At 37.8% G+C, this 16,657-nt stretch overlaps 1 protein-coding gene across 12 annotated transcripts in view; it reads right to left on the minus strand.

The window, feature by feature from the left end:
• Positions 1–16,657, minus strand: part of FAM169B (family with sequence similarity 169 member B) — a 266,727-nt gene that overhangs the window by 227,875 nt on the left and 22,195 nt on the right. For all 12 annotated transcript variants that reach the window (XR_005862587.2, XR_005862590.2, XR_005862585.2 and 9 more), the window contains 4 exons: positions 14,777–14,876; positions 9,306–9,391; positions 7,592–7,766; positions 1,281–1,463 (listed from right to left, as the gene is read on the minus strand). Coding sequence is in view for 4 of the 12 variants with exons in the window: in XM_040706470.1 (XP_040562404.1) it covers positions 1,281–1,463; positions 7,592–7,766; positions 9,306–9,391; positions 14,777–14,876 (544 nt within the window). In the remaining 8 variants the exon portion in view is untranslated. The remainder of the gene's footprint in view (positions 1–1,280; positions 1,464–7,591; positions 7,767–9,305; positions 9,392–14,776; positions 14,877–16,657) is intronic.

Consider the following 16,657-nt stretch of genomic DNA (forward strand, 5'->3'; position numbering starts at 1 on the left):
TACACATTCTTTATACACAGTAATGAACAAAACACTGTCATTAATTTTATCCAAAGAAATCCAAGCTAAATTAATCATTTCAGTAAAAGCTACTGAAAGTAACATATACATCAAAATAGAGATGCTTGCTGAACAGCTTTTTACTTCCTTTCAGGCCTCTATAGCATTTTGTTTTAAATATAAATCTTATTATACAATTATATATAACATGCTAGTGAAAACTGAACATTTAGAACAGCATTTTAGAATAAAAGGTTGCAATCTTTAGTTCAAGTATGAGATTGTGATGCAAGTGAAAGAAAAAAAAAGGCAACTCCAATATAAGCAATATATATTCAACATTTAACTTACAGTACTAGTATTTTCATAATGACCTCTCCCCAAAAAAACAATTAGAAACACTGATGCCTGTCACAGGAAAGACTGATTTTACTGGGCAAAAAGAAAGAATGGTGTAAATATTCTTTCCTGAATTTAGAAATATCAGTGTGTTAGGAACTCCTGGTTTACATTTTCCATGCATTCAGAGACACATTCTGACTATAGATACAGTAAAAATTGTGTTGACATGCATTAGGAAATGGATGCAAATAGACAGAAAAGCCCTCCTAAAAATGACAGCAAAGACTCCATACCATACAGAGAGACTGACTTTTTTTAGAAAAATGCTTCTCTAAAGAAGAAAGTTTTACCAATAATGTTATCAGAGATATTTCCTGAAAATTTTACTAGTAAAACCAGAAATCCAACCTGAACATGGAGAAGAAATAGAACTACTTATCCTGCACAATCTTGTACAAGTGACAGGTGTTTAAAGGTCGTCAATAATGAAAAAAGTACCAGTAAGACTGGATATATGAGCAGAACCCAGGTGTGTAGTTTGTTGCATGTAGGTGTTTGTTTGTTTTTACAAATGCAGCATCTACAAAAGTATTATATTCATAGTGTAGGCTTGACAACATCTTGCAATTCTCTCCCATGTAAACAGAGCAGGTAAGTCACTGTCCAGGGCACTGACATAGTTCTGTTTCTCATAGACAGCATGAGAAGAATGCAACATGTCAAAGAGCAGTATGCATTCTAATTGTTTGACATAAATATTGTCCTACCTTTCCTCCAGAAGTTCCAGATATCTCAAGAAAACTAACCACGATAAAAACCGTTCAGTTCAGACAAGTGCACTGAATACTTACACAGCTAAGAAAGTCCTACCATGACCATATTGAAATGTATACATTATACATGACCCTTACCTAATCTTTCCACATCAAACAATTTACCTTGATACATGGCAGCAGAAATAGGGTAGCTGATCCCCAAGGCATCCTCAGACTTGAAAGACTGACAGAAATCACGCAGCATTTTCATCCCTAGGCCACCTCTTCTATACTTTCTCTGGACAAATATAGTATCCAAAACTGGCAGCAAGTAACATTGACCAGTAGTACCATCACATAGACTCCCTGAAAGAAGATGGTAAAAAAAAATATATATATATATTTATTTGAAAACAAAAATGATACTTCTGCAGTAACTAACTGCAGTATGATTCTAACCACAAATACTGCCTTGATACCTCTACTCAGGCCACAGGGCTACTCCCAGATAAACTGCATTTGGACAGGCAGTAGTGATAAAAGTAAAATGCCTTCCAAGGTAAAGATGTATGCCATTAAACTGAGAGTAACTGCTATGCATGTCACCATAGTGTTTTCCAGAGTTGGACTCTTCATAATCAGACCATCTATGTGTACAAGCCATGTATGAAGACAAGAAAACTACTTGACAACACAAGGACTCAAACCTGAAATGAATGACTAGCACCAATTTACCATCTATGTACATATCAGATAAGGTCAGCATAGAAAGATTACACTGATATATCTTCATTTTCAGAAAATATTTATAAAGATTCTATCTTACGCTTCTATCTGGATATGTGATAGCTTAAATAAAAATGGATTAAATAAAAAATAAATAAATTTTATAAAAAATTAAATTAAAAAATCCAATATCCACACAATATCCACATCTTTATACCAACATATAATATGACATTTATAATATGACATTCAATATTACATATGACATTTTCTTTTTTTTTTTCTTTTTTTTTTGGCTAAATTGCATGAAGACCTCCTTGCTTTTCTTTCTTATCACCTCCTAGTCTACCATCCAGTCTAAATTTTAAGTGTCTCCAGTCTCAAAACTTTCATGACTTCACTAAGACCTATTTCACAGAATGAAACGTTAGAATGGCTTTTCCCAAATTCCAGGACAAGACTTTAAATACAATCCACTTTTCTTTATCACAACCCCATAGCAAAATTAAACTAAGGTCTAAATCTGTTTTTTAAGACTGCATCGTGTAACTTTTGCTGGTATTTGTGAAGCCTGACTTTGATTACTCATTTTCCAGGATACTAATTCAGCGAAGCACACATGAATATATTTAATTCTAGAGTCTGATTTTCAAGGCTGTAGCTCTCCCTTTTAGCAATAAGCCATGTCACACACATTCTCAGCCATACAGCAAGAATATGTAACTACATAATCAATCCATTCACATTCAGGCCTGGTCCACCCCTGCTTAATCAAAGTGCATGCTTAACTTCAAACACATGTTCAAGCACATTGTTGGTTTGTGGTGGTGTTTATAACCTTTCAGTATTTGTAACATATGATGGGTAGTTGTTCTTTTTTCATAAGCCAAGAAATTGAGTATATCCCCAGTCCTGTTGTCAGCTGGGAGCCCAACAGAGATGATGTATTCCAGCAGTATGGCACCATACAGTGTAAAAACTGGACAAAGTTCTCATGATGTCAATAGCTTTAAGAATTCCTGTATGTTGCAAGTGACTTTATAAGCTTATTATTAACACATATAGTCTGTCTCCTATAAATCCTTATGAGACTGCTGTGGTAGCAAATCCAGTTGAGTGATTTATGTCTGTGCTCCTAATTTCGTTGAGAAGATGACAAAAACTTGTAATCTCTGAAGGCACTGTAAATAAAGAAACCACGAAACCATTCTTCACCTTCTCCCTGGAAAACAGAAGAGTTATAGCCTACAGACATTTGAAATAAAATAAACAAAAACCTTTGGAACGAAGATCATGTTAATTCTTGTTCCAATCCAGTAGCAAAGAGGTTATCATAAGCTAACAGTGGCCCAGAGGAGACCACTGGGGTCTGATGCATTTTGTTTAAATGTTTGTTTCATTGCTGAAACACACTAAGTCCTGAGGTGAGGGAAGAGACAGGGAAAATATGGGCACTGGCAATAGGGATGAAAGCATTCATACAGTCTGCCCACTGAAAGCCTTTGATCTGCTTGGTTAGGTCACAAATGCCAAATGACCAACTTATGAGACAGCAAAATAGTAAACAGATATTATAAGGGCAGGAAAGCAGACAGCCATTAGCATTCCCAAAGAGCCACAAACCAGAAGAAAAACCAACAACAAAAAAAAACCAAGGCTGTGCACACTGACTGTTTCCCTGCTAAACAAGTTGACTTGGCACACACGTTTGGACAGGCCCTCTGCAGCCTGAATGGCTACAGAAAGGGTGGGGAGGATTTCTGCTGAACAGAACCTAAGGGTCAATCCATTGTGTGAATTTGTATGTGAAAATGTGTATGCGCCTCCAATAAAATTAAATGAATTCATGTCTTGACTGGTATGTAGCCATTTAATTTTTATTACAGCCACAACCTTCAATCTACCTCAGAAATGCACATTAAAAAAATTATTGCTAGAAAACACGGAGAGAAAAACAACTGTCCAACAAGAGTCCAGCTAATTGTCTGCCACATTAGCTTCAATTCTAGTAACTTTTTTCCTACAAAAAATGTGTGCAACTTGTGAAAAATTATTTTTTTTATTTCTAGAGGTAATCAGTTTTGAGATTTTAGCTCACGTAGCCACTTTCAAAAACGATCTGATAGAGAATTTATTATCATTTTTGAAGCATTCTGGTGTTATCTGTCTAAGTGTTTGATACTGCTTTTCAACAAACAGCCCTCAAGTTTCATGGCAGTGTGCTTCATTAACTGAAAAATAAGTCAAAAATAGAATCTGCCTCTTCCATCCCTAAGTAAGACCTGGCTCAAGGCTTCTCACAGGGGACAAGACTGTGAGGCTGTGTTTGTGTTCTTGCCCACAGAAAATTATAAACTACGAGTACACTGAAGACACTGCAAAGTTAAGTATGTAGGCTCTCATGCAACTGGGATGGAGGGATGGGAAGTGGGAATGAACGACCTCACACCAAGCAGCACCTACACACACATACTCATTTTCCATTTTCCAACGCAGCTGACTCAATACCAAAAAAGGGTTTTGTTACCCTCAATTCTTAAACAGACTGAGGCACTCCTGGCTGGCTCAGAGCACCCTCAAACCTCCTCACTGATGTATTTGCAGTCTTCTACATTCTCCTGACTGTTGCACGCTAATGTGAAGGTAGTAAAAATCCATTTTCAGTAATTAATGACCTTTCTGTACATAAAAATAAAAGGTTTTCAGGGAATTACAGTCACTTTGCACAAAAAGTAGTATCAATGGCAGTCATTAATCCTACCCCAATACAAAAAAAAACCACATTATTTTAGAGGTTTTCACACATATTTAGTAGATGCTGAGAAAAAAAAACCTGAAATGAATACCTGAAAGAAATATAAAACAAATCTAAAAACTGCAGTATCTGTATGAGAGTTTTCTGCAAAATATTTCAAGTGTTGCAGGCTGCCATTTGCAAAGTAAGGTACAAGGACCGGAAATTTCCTGTTGTACCTTTAAGTAGCTACATTCAGTGAGGTCTAACTCATCAGCTGTCTAATATGGAAGCCGCTGACATAGATAAAATTGAAGACATTTATCTTGGCACGTGACAAAGTGTCTTATCAGCCTCATTAGTGCCTTAGTATGTCTCATCAATCTTTAGTACACCCAGTGGTAAATGCTGCATGCCTGTCATTGGATAGGAATAGGCACATACCGAAGAGGTTAGGGTGATGATCTGTGTAGTCATGAATAAATTTTGTTTTAATAAAGGTGTCTAATGCTCGCGAAAACTGATAGCCTTGAAGAATGACTCTTCTGTTTATCTACACAACAGGTGCAGGACAACCAGTGTCAGCAGTTGCCTAACTGTCTCAAGACACTGACTTAAAGTCACTGCATCTCTGAGCAACGTGAGTGCTCAAAACCATCCATTTTTAGCAGGACTACCAAAAGAGATCCAGCTAAGGATGTTCAAAAGATGGATGGATATGTTCAACTGTGCTGAAATCACAAAGTTCACTTTGTACAATATTGTCAAGCTGGTTAACTGGAATCAATGATGTGCATTGAAAATTTAGCTTGCATAATGGCACGCTAGATCTGTAGCAAAGATAGAAGAGACTCTCTCCTCCTTGGTCACCACTTCTATGATTCACATAGAAAATCCATGCTTGAGATACCTACGCTCCACAGATTTGTTCTGGCTTATTTGTCGCCACTGAAGCATGTTTTCTGTCATACTTATATATTGGAAAATCCACAGATGAAAAATACAGTTGAACAAAACATCAGCATGAGACTCTCAATTACCTACTGGAGAAAACAAAACCATAGAGAATGGCCAGGGAACTGCACAGCACGGGAATAAAGGCAATCAGAATCATTTAGTGGGAACAGAAGAAAATCATTTCTTTCTAGGACCAGAAGCTGTAACAGAGGTTCAGTGCAATGTGATGTCGACTCCATAAAGCTGCTCCTGCTAAATGTTCAAAGCAGAATAGTAAGAGGGGAACAAAAAACAAGCAAACAAAAAAAAAAAAGTTGCTAAAAAAAGATCTAGAACAACTTTGTGATATATGATGTCTAAGAGAAGATACTTTAACTTAGCTTGTTTCCAGAATAATAAATCCATGGCTCTTCCATAAAACAGAGAGAAATAGGATCAGCCAGAGCATGGCAGATGTGAAACTGAAATCACAGAACTTCAGAAAGCAGAATTATTCTCCAAATATACACAGAAAATAGCAGAAAGGGGCAAAAACAATCAGTTTCAAGCTTCCCAAAAAGGCTTTGGCAAAACACTGCAGTATTTTGTGACACAGGCCAAAAACTTACAAACATAGCTGCCCAGAGAAAAAAAGCACTGGCAACAAAATACCGACGCTGACAAAGCTGAACTCGAAGGACTTGTATTTTATGTGGACGTGGTTTAAAAGTCTTAATTTACTTGGAAACATTTCCAACTTGGCTAATACTCCACTCATAAAAGACTACTGTGCACATTTATTTTACTGATGCATTAATCATTACAGAAAAGAAACATACAAGTGTTTCTTTTCAAAGGCTTTGCTCAGAAATACAGACAGAGGAAAATGCACTATTGTCATTGAAGCAATGGCCAATTATGAAGAAGCTCATCAGCATATTCACAGATATGTATGCAAGATTCCTTAACAATAGGATGCACAATGATTTTTCATTGATAGTATAGTAGCACTGTATCAGAATGGTTGATGTACAAGGTGTATCTCTGTAGGAATAAGGATTTTGCACATCCCAAGGCAGCTGAAGAGCAAAACAGCTCTTACTGCTGCTGCCCTTTGAGACTCTATCAGAGAAGGTGTGTTCAGACTGTCCTCTGGAGGCTAAAGCAGTTGACATCTGCACAGCTCTCAACCTGTTTCTTATTCTCCCCTTTTTGACAGATGGCTACTGATTGCTGAGTTCAACAACACCTCTACCTCCACAGACACCAACTTCTCTACATTTAAGCTGATAGTGTCAAGAGGACAAGATGAACACAGACAGGTAATCAGCTTTTGAAGGAGGGTACATATTACCCAGCTGCATACCTGGAGTTACTCTAATGAAGCCTTTTCCACACTAGATTGCAATACACCTGCATTAATGTAAACACTCATTTTAATAAAAGGCCTTTCCTCAAATTTATACTGGTGTAGGTATGCATGAAGAATCAAATATGATCTCATGTTTTCCTGTGCAAGTTAATCAGTTAATGACAATATCCATTAATCATCACCCTTTAAACTGGGAGCACCACAATTGGGTAAACCTTGCCACGACTGATCTAGTGTACCTCTACACCCAGTAAAGCTCTGATCTAGTGTTCCTCTACAGAACCTAGCCCCGGCTCCTTCCATATCCAGGAATACTACTACTTCTTGCCTGGTACCCTGTCTTCCCACAACAAACTGTACTCCTTTCTTCCAGATACCATTGTTTCTGAGATGCAGTTCTCCATTCTGTGAGCAAGCCTTGCATTCTTTGTTCATAGATATGCAACCTTACTGTTGCCTATATTAAAGCATATTTTATTGGAATACACCAGTACCTTAGATCACTTGCTGTAACTGAGAATGGAGTTTGGAACCATCATGTTAAAATGAAAGTAATATGGCTGGCTCCCAAATTCTGGGAAGGCCTGTTCCCCAGATTCACTCTGAGAGAGATTCGATATAAAAATGTAAATGACAGCCAGGATTATTTATATTGAAAGATAAACAAAAGTATTACAATTCTAGCTATCAGGAGCTAATGGGAACATGCCTCTAATATGACCTTACCTTTCATCTTCACCGAGTAAAAGGCAACAGCCTCGCCATTTCTCCAGAGTATCTTGGCACACTCAGTGGCAGAGTGAGGTAGAAAGAATGCACCATTAGATGAATTCTCTTCCGGCATTCCAAAAATAATGCAGTTTAGAACAAAGAGGACAATCCTTTCTCCAAGCGTCTGGACCTTAGCGAAGAAACAAAAACAGACCAAGGAAAAATGAAGCAGAAAACTGTATTTTGCCTTTCATGAACTGTTTCAGAATTAAAGAGGCTGTGAGTAAAGAGGTCAGGAAACACATACACTTAATCTGGGGAAAGTACCTCATAAATTGGTTCAGATAAAATAATAAAAACAATTCTTCCCAGTTTTCCACTCTTCATCCAGAGGGCACAGAATAATTTATAAACAAGTTATAAAGCTTGAAATATCTCCTGTTGTCACACAGAGAAGAATTACAAAGCACCAGGAAAAGCCTCTCACATGGAGTCACAGAGAACCAGTCACAGATTTGGAAACATGATCGAGGCAATCTAATCCTACCAAGAAGAGAAATAAAGTCAGGATTCAATGAGCTATCCCAATCACCTCTTTACTATTGTGTGTCTTGCCATGTCATCAAAGAACTTCAGTGAGCCAGGACCTTACTGAGCAAGAAAAGAGAATAAATACAGAGCCTGTCCCAAGCAGCTTATAATCTAGGCTTAACAACAGAAGCAGTCAGTTTTTATGACATGTTTCTTACTGGATAACCAAGACAGGCAGAGGGAAGAATGCACAGCACAGCATATTGGTCATCAAGGCAAAAGTGGTGCCAACAACATTTACGCTGAAAATGAGTTCTTCCACAAATAATAACAATTCAACGCTCAGCAGTGAGCTAGAAGGGACACGTTTTTTGTTTTCAGATATTTTTTCATTCCTTGTCAGTACAGCAGATGCTCAAAAACCTGAACATTTATGATTCTGCCCCAAGTTCTATCTTACAGGGATTTGTATCTCAAAATCCCTCCAGTTCAGTTACCCACAAAAAAACCAACCAAACAAAAAAAACACCACTACTTAATTCAGCAAATAATTAACCTCCAGGCCCAGTAGATGTTAAGGAAAGATGACAAAAAGCTGGTCATAGAATTTTGGGTATTAAATAGAACTGAATTAATAGCCTCATGGCAACACAGTGCTCATACTCTTAGTTGAAAGCAGACCACAAGCTATACAAATCTCTTAAATTATGAAAATATAGTTCTAAGATTATAACTCAGATCATGTGTTTGGAAAACGAACTGCATATGTAAAATCTATTAAATAAATCTGCTTTATAAAATGACCACAATACAAGCATTATCAGAGGCAAAACAATTTCACAAATAGTTGTATAAGACTTTGTTCCACAGAGTAGAAATGCTCCCATCAGACAGTCAGTCAACCAACACTAATGTCAAGAGTACTGCTAACATAACATTTCTGCTTATTTGATTATTCCTGTATCCGGTATTGAGGGCAAACTAAAACCAAGTGTGAATAAATCCCACAGAATCACAAAGTGCATGCAGAAAATTGTTTACAGAGGGTTAACATGCTTGCCTCTCTTCAGTGGGAGATATCCCCCAGATCTCACAGGTTATATAAAGAATGGGCTGTAGGAGAGCAAAGACAATTACTTCTGATTGCTTCAGCTGGGAGTGTCCAGGGCAAAGTCAAATGTTTAAAAAGCATCCTCACCGAAATCAACCCATCTCTGGAAGGGTCAGCAGTTTTTACAACATCTTCAACAGGCCACCATCGCTGGTTCATATAAAGTGCCAAAACTACAAAAAGAAAGAGAGAAATACATGAACTGCAATAACGTAAAAGCCTGATTCTAAACCTTTCCACAAGCAGCCCCAGATCCAATTCTCCCTCCAGCTGACTCTAGTTTGATCTGCTAGTGGAACAATTACTATATTTCAATTTCACCTCCACGCCTCTTGGTATCCAATTTTCAGTTCTGCACATGAAACAGACATCAAGAAACACTAAGTGAAGATAATATTCCTCAGAAATTGAGGCAACTTTGGTATGACAACCTGTGTGCCATATGAATAAAGCATTTCCTGCACAGTATCTATTCAGCAGCATATTAAGCGTGGGACAAAGAGAGCTATCTGACTAAATATTACATTATTGACTTTTCTTTCGGCCTCTGTCCCCTGTCCACATGCATACACACCAATATTGACAGCCATGCAAGTAAAGTACAGAAGTTTTCATATCCGCCATATCAAAAAGCTTTTCAGCTATCTATGTGGCTCAATTTCTATGTATCCATACCTTCAGAGTTGCCTCCTAAACCCGTTCATATCTACATGGACAGGTATTCACAAAAGTTCAGATGCATTCAAAGAGGACAAATATATGCACTCCTAAGTCAGTTTCAGAGTGTTCAAGAACCCTGATATCTTTGTTGTCTTTAAACAGAGCGGCACACCTCCCTACAATTTTTATACAAAATGATACAATGCAGAAAATACAATGCACAGAACAACATGGAGTTCTTACTCCTCCAGTCCTAAGGGAGAGCACTCTCCTCTGGTTCTCTGAACTATCCAAATAAGGACAAATATGAGAAAGCTAAAAACCATCTGCCAGCCAGAGACAAATTTACACATAATGAAGTGAAATGACTTTAATAGGATTCATCATTCACCTGTTTTAGCCTCAGGTTATACAAATGTCTCTGATGTGCAAAGGTTAGTTCCCCTTTTTGATTCAGAATTTACCAGCTCCCACTGGCTTTCAGGCTGGAGATTCTGCTTAGCTGACTTATATTTTAAATAAATTATTAAAGCATGTGCCAAAAAGCATTACACTTTGCATACTGGTTTAACAATGAAGAAAGTATTGCACGCAAGGGCAGATGCTTGCTTACAGCACCAGATCCAATTCATTAAATATTATGCAGTAACTTGCATGGGAGTTTCACACTTTTTCTGTGATGGATTCAATCTGTTCCCTCAGTCCCTTCACTCTGCTTTCACATGCAAGCAGCCACTGCTCCATTACACATCTCTGACATGAGTCAGACAAAGGGGACATCATGAGTCAAAGGCTGATTTTAATTGGAGCAGCACAAAGTCCAGAGATGTCCAACACACGTAGTAAAGGCCAGAAAAGTTTGAAAAAGCTTTGATGAAAATAAGGAGATGTATAACCACGTCCTATGGAGCTCCTTTATAAAGCATTTACTGTGCTATTCAATAATTTATATGTGTGGAGGGGGAACACTAGTTGACATAGCAACTGTCACACCACATTACTTGAGCAACCTTATCTATATGGATGCCTTTCCTGAAGGAAAAACATTTCTCCAGATTTCATGCAAACATATGTACTTAGCTTTTTGTTATCATTTTTTAAGTCAACATCTGGTCCACAGTTTAATCCATCCATGCTCATTTTCATTTTATAGTTAACTTGAGGAATACTATTTCAAATGCAAACATGCTTCGTGAAAGCGCATGTCTCTTCACTTTTATTTCCTCATGTTATTGTTCTTTCCAAGACATTAGGTTACATTCACCTCGTCATAGGAGACCAAGTTAATTACCAATCAGCAAGTTACACACATACCTGCACACTGTGATTCATGATTAACATGATCTTGCTTCTGCAGAGCTAAGTTAAATGGCTAAGTCCAACACCTTTCAGTTCACAACTAATGGGGTATCTACACGCTCAGTTCTGCAGCTTGCCCTGTAAGCACGAGTTTGCTAAGCCTCAGTACTTGGATCAGTTGCAGCGAGACAAAAATATTCACAGTGCTGCAAGAAGTCGATAGCCTGCAAAACAAACAATTCCATACCACTACAAGTATTTGGAAAGGGTAACTGAACAATAACAACCTGAATTAGGCACTAAACACAATGCAGTTGTGATTATGAAACGTATTCTTTTGCTATGCAAACATGGATTCTTTCCCAACCTGGGTCTGGATTATATTTTTACCTTCTAGGTGAAAATACACTGGCCAAATGTTCCCACACTGGTGTGCAATTATTCAAATGAAAATTGCACATCAGGACTTCACAGAGTAAAGGCAGAGAAAAGCAGAAAAAATAAAGTAACATCCAGTTTGGTACTTCTTGTTCCACAGCCCTCATCCAAATAGCTGAAACCCATCCCTCTGTCACAATCTAAATTAAAGGCAAATGCTACATGTAATAGATGTAAATTGAGTTTGTTTAATAAATACTGAATCTAAAAGTTCAGCTGAAGCTGTCTTTCCCTTAATTTTGGAAGTAATTCAGACTGATGGCACACTGCAGATTGCAGAGATTGCTGTTGCTACATTTACACCTTGAAAAGGGAATGGTGAATTACCCCAACAAGCATTTCCACGCAGACAAGCTCAGGTCAGCTCTGATAATAGAACACACTCAGACATACTACATAAAATTGCATTCCGCAGTGCTGACATGCACTGAATAGCTGTCTGTCCCGGTTCCCTATCTTTGGAATAAGAGCATCTCTCTCTCTCTCTGGGGGTCTTATCAAAATAAATACCTTAAAGCTTGGGAGGCTTGAAGGTGCTGCAGTAATGGCAGCTACTCAAGTATCTACGATAGATATCTTTCCTGCAACCAATTACATTTTCTTCTACAATTCCAGTTTTACTCAATGAGTTGCTGCAAATGTCTTGTGATAAATGTTCCATGGCATCTAGCAGTTACTGTAAATTATTATATACAGCACACATGAAGTGCCACAATAGGATATGTTTATTTAGTGTGATAAAGATGTTAATCACCCATGTTATGCTCTGTAAGGCCTTACAACACGATTTACTTTCTCATAAAGATAGCTGTACAAATACACTAACGGAATACTCAGCCCATCACAAATAAATTAAAAATGCTCCCAACCAAGACCAAGCCTTTAGAAAAGCCGCCATTTGTTCTCCCTTTGAAATATGCAGGTCATTTCAGATGCATTACATACCAATTCTGGATAACCTATCTGGTCACAATGATCGGATATAAATCTCAGTGTTGGATTCAATCCCCCTTTAACCTATGCCCAAGAATCAAATGTCATCTAACTATAAAGCTCTTCACCGTCAAAGCTGTAGGTAGGCTGTTAAATTCTGTATTTGTTAAGAATCTAAATTATTAGAACATTAAACAAATGATTGGATCAGCAGTACTTACTCTGAGACCTGTGGAATTAATTATATTATAGAGGATATTACTTCATAAACATCATGTCTGTCATTTTTATCTATGCAATACTAATTCATTAGTCTCCAATATGGATTTGACTCGCTATTTGTGGAAATCTTTTCTTCTCTGCTTCTCTGTGTACACATCCAATTGATATACGTTGTTCCTATTACTACTATGCAACTCAAGATCTGTGCTAAATGCATTGCCTTCACCTGCATTTATTTAGCAGTTCTTTATTTTCATGTAGTCATTATGTATCCCCATTCCTCTTCTGCAGTCTTAACTAAACACTGCTTTCAACCACATTCCTTTGAACATGAGTCTGTAGGTATGCACAGCTGCACTCAGTGCAAGTTTGGCCTCTGGTGTAGGCACTTCTCTCTCATTTATCACACCAGAGCCTATCTCTCTTCAGAAAAATGTTAATGGAATATATAAATTAATGTCAGGAATGTACTTCTCTCTCAGTAGTTTTAGAGGGACCATAAAGTCTTTTGGCTACACTTTTATCTTAGAAGGGTCTCCCATGTTCAACTATGTGAATCACAGCCCATTAGTGAACCTCCAATTGAAAGCGTATGTAAAAGGAGCTAGAAAACACTGCAGAGTTCACCTCTAACCACAGATGATTTTAATCTGTTTTTTGTTCTTATGAAGAAATTTCCTGATTACTTGGACTGAACAGTAGTTGTACTAACAGTACCTGTTCTAGGAACACAGGATCGTTATCTGACATTCTTTGAAATTGAACACAGAGTGTAAAACTTACTAGCCTTTCCTCTGTTGTGTTATTAAAAGTAGAGGCTGTAAAAGCCTTTCAGGCATAACTTACAGGCTATCCATTCAGAAATACATATATATGTTTTTAGTGACAAATGTCGTTACTTTGCTGCAACATGTGGGAGCTGAAAGTTTAACGGATTACCGAATCAAGGCTTCATAAGTCCTGGATTCCCTTATCTAAGTGACACCACGGGACAAAGCATAGGTTCTTTGTGGCAGTTGCTCCAAAAACTGTGCAAACTTTTGCTTCACAACAGCTCCAAAACTGTTGTTTAATCTAGTTGGGTCACGACCTGTATTTTTTTGTACCATGCAAGTCAGAATCAAATTTCCTGCTAATGACTGGCATTAAAGTTTGTTACTTTTTCTACATTTACTTGCATAAGAGAGCAAGTAGGAAGAAACCATTGTGTTTGAAGATACTGCAACCCTACCCTGACTGCAGTAAGCAAAAGCTTAAATACAGTTATCGTTCATCTTTTAAGAACCTGTTGATATTCTAAGCAGTGACTCATGAGACAGAAGCATCAGGAAGCACACGCTGAGTTCTACCTAAAGAAAAGATGGAAATTCTTCAACAGGTAATGCAGTGATAGGAGAAGGGGAAATGATTTTAAACTAAAGCAGATTAGACATTAGGAAGAAATTACTATGAGGATGATGAGGCACTGGAACGGGTTGCCCACAGAAGCTGTGGATGCATCATTCCTGGAGGTGATCAGTTCCAGGCTGTATGGGGCTTTGGGCAACCTGGTCCATTGGGAGGTTGCCCTACCCATGGCAGGAGGGTTGTAACTAGATGATCTCAAAGGTCCCTTCCAACCCAACCATTCTATGATTGTAGGAGTTCAAATATATTGTTCTTACTTAAGCATTTCAGAATTCTATCCAAACTACAATACATTACATTTCACATCATCCTAAATTGGAAAACTATTATCCCATTTAACAAATCCAGAAAAAATAAGAGATTTATCCAAGGTCATTTTTCAACCACCAGCAGAGCAGCGCATAGAATTCGACAGCCCTCAATGTCCATTCTCCATTCCACTTAATAGCCCACCAAAACAAACCCCTGACAGGTAAAGGGAATCCGCCTCATATTCAAAACAAAATCCCAAATATTTAAGTATGTAAACCAGCAGTCCATCTCAAAAATAAAAGAAAGTACAACTGCTCAAATTTCAAAATATTTTTACCAATTCTAACCTGTCTCTTTATCCTGTGGATCAGTTAACAGCAACATTTTGCAAGTAGGACTATTTCGGTAGAGGGGGACAAAACACACACAGGAATCTTCAAGTTTAACCTAAAAAAACAAACAAGCCCTGTAGCTGTTTGTACTGCAAAGCTGGCAAGAAGTACTTCATGTATTAAATGCACTTACAGTATGTCTTACTAACATGCACGGTATATGCTTAGCACAACACCCTCTCAGTCCTCAACTTCAAAACGGAACGTGATACATATGTAATAGTCTAATATCAGCAAGCAATTTAAAAGGAATTAGTTATCAAAATGAAAAACTTAATATTGACTTACTACAACGAGTACACTACAGGGCTTTGAAGGTTGTTACACGTGGACAAATGGTGTTACAAAAGACCAGACACATTTGTATCAACTGAAAACAAATACAACTTGCACTTCTTACAGCACAGACCAGCTGAGTACTTGTGGTGTTTTGCAAACAATGAATTAAGCCTCAGGATATAGGGAGTATCAAAGTGTTAGGGCAGCACCTGGGCAGTTTATCTGTGAGGGACAGGGAGGGGAGATAAATTGGCACAAGGTGGTTGCAGGGAAAGCTCAAATCAAAATCCAGCTTTCAATCTCTCATTCTTAGACTAAACTTTTAAATGATGCGACACAAACACAAAATTACTGTGCTCAAACAGCTCTGTATGCATAGAGATGACGATTTCCATATGAATGTTGTAAATGCTCTCTTGGAAGTTTAGGTACAGGCAAAAAGCGTGCATAATTTAGCACAGTATGTACTGTACTTTGAAAAATCTGGTCCATTGTGTATGTGTGGGTGTGCCTCTCTCTCTAATTGCACCCATTTGTCAGTTTGCTATGAAACTCAAATCAGTCATGTGATACGTGTAATATTACTTGGTGCATGGAAGGAGTAGTATGAATATGGATTACTCCAGATAACAACTTTAAGATGAAACCAGCATTCACTAGTTTGTCGGCGGCAGAATCCTGGGACCATCTATGCAAACATTGGACTCTCGGAAAAAAACTGAGAACTCCTTGAAATCTGTATTCATGAGCTTCTGCAATCTCACTCTGTTCTGGCAATTCAGCCTCTCGTTGCATGCTACAGATATAACAGCTTGGGCATCAATGGCACCTGAGAGCATTACTGTGATGGAAAGGCCAGTACTATATGCAGTACTGTGATTGCTATTTTGTTTTGTAATGTAATGTGCGCTTTTCATAGGTGCTCGTAACATTAGGATGAACCAAGTATAGCTTTCTTTCTGAACTCTGACAATGCTCCTCCATCCTGATTTGCAGTAATCCTTGTTGGTTGTGTACTGACTGACTGCCCAAAGATCATGACATACCAAAAAGAAGTTCTGTGACCTGAGTAAGTGGGCTGACAAATACTAATTATGCCCGGTTGCTGGTCCTGCCACTCAAAACCTGCTTTAATTCAGATGCACACAGAAAAGGGGAAAAAAGGGGAAAAAACAAACAAACAAACAAAAAGCTGGTAACTACAGCCAATTATTTAAACACCAAAATCCTTATCTTTAAGGTTGTAGGTACATAACAGATTGCTCGTTCTCTGGAAATTAGAGTTTAACATATTACATTTAATTTATTTTTAATTACAAAATATCAAAATCCATTGAAGTATTTGTGATAGAGTATAAGGAAAAAAACAATATAGTGTGAACATTGCCATTATTTATGTCCTTGACGAGCTGTCTGACTGCAGATTAGATTAGACCTGAATTAAATGAATGCAAGGAGAAATGTGTTGCTATGAGACTCAAATCTGTCATGTGATATGTTTAAGGTCTGATGACAATCCACAGAATCAAGACAGCTCTGAATCAAAAGCCAGAAGTC

This window comes from Gallus gallus, chromosome 10 (assembly GCF_016699485.2).
Source record: "Gallus gallus isolate bGalGal1 chromosome 10, bGalGal1.mat.broiler.GRCg7b, whole genome shotgun sequence".
Classification (NCBI taxonomy): Eukaryota; Metazoa; Chordata; class Aves; order Galliformes; family Phasianidae; genus Gallus; species Gallus gallus.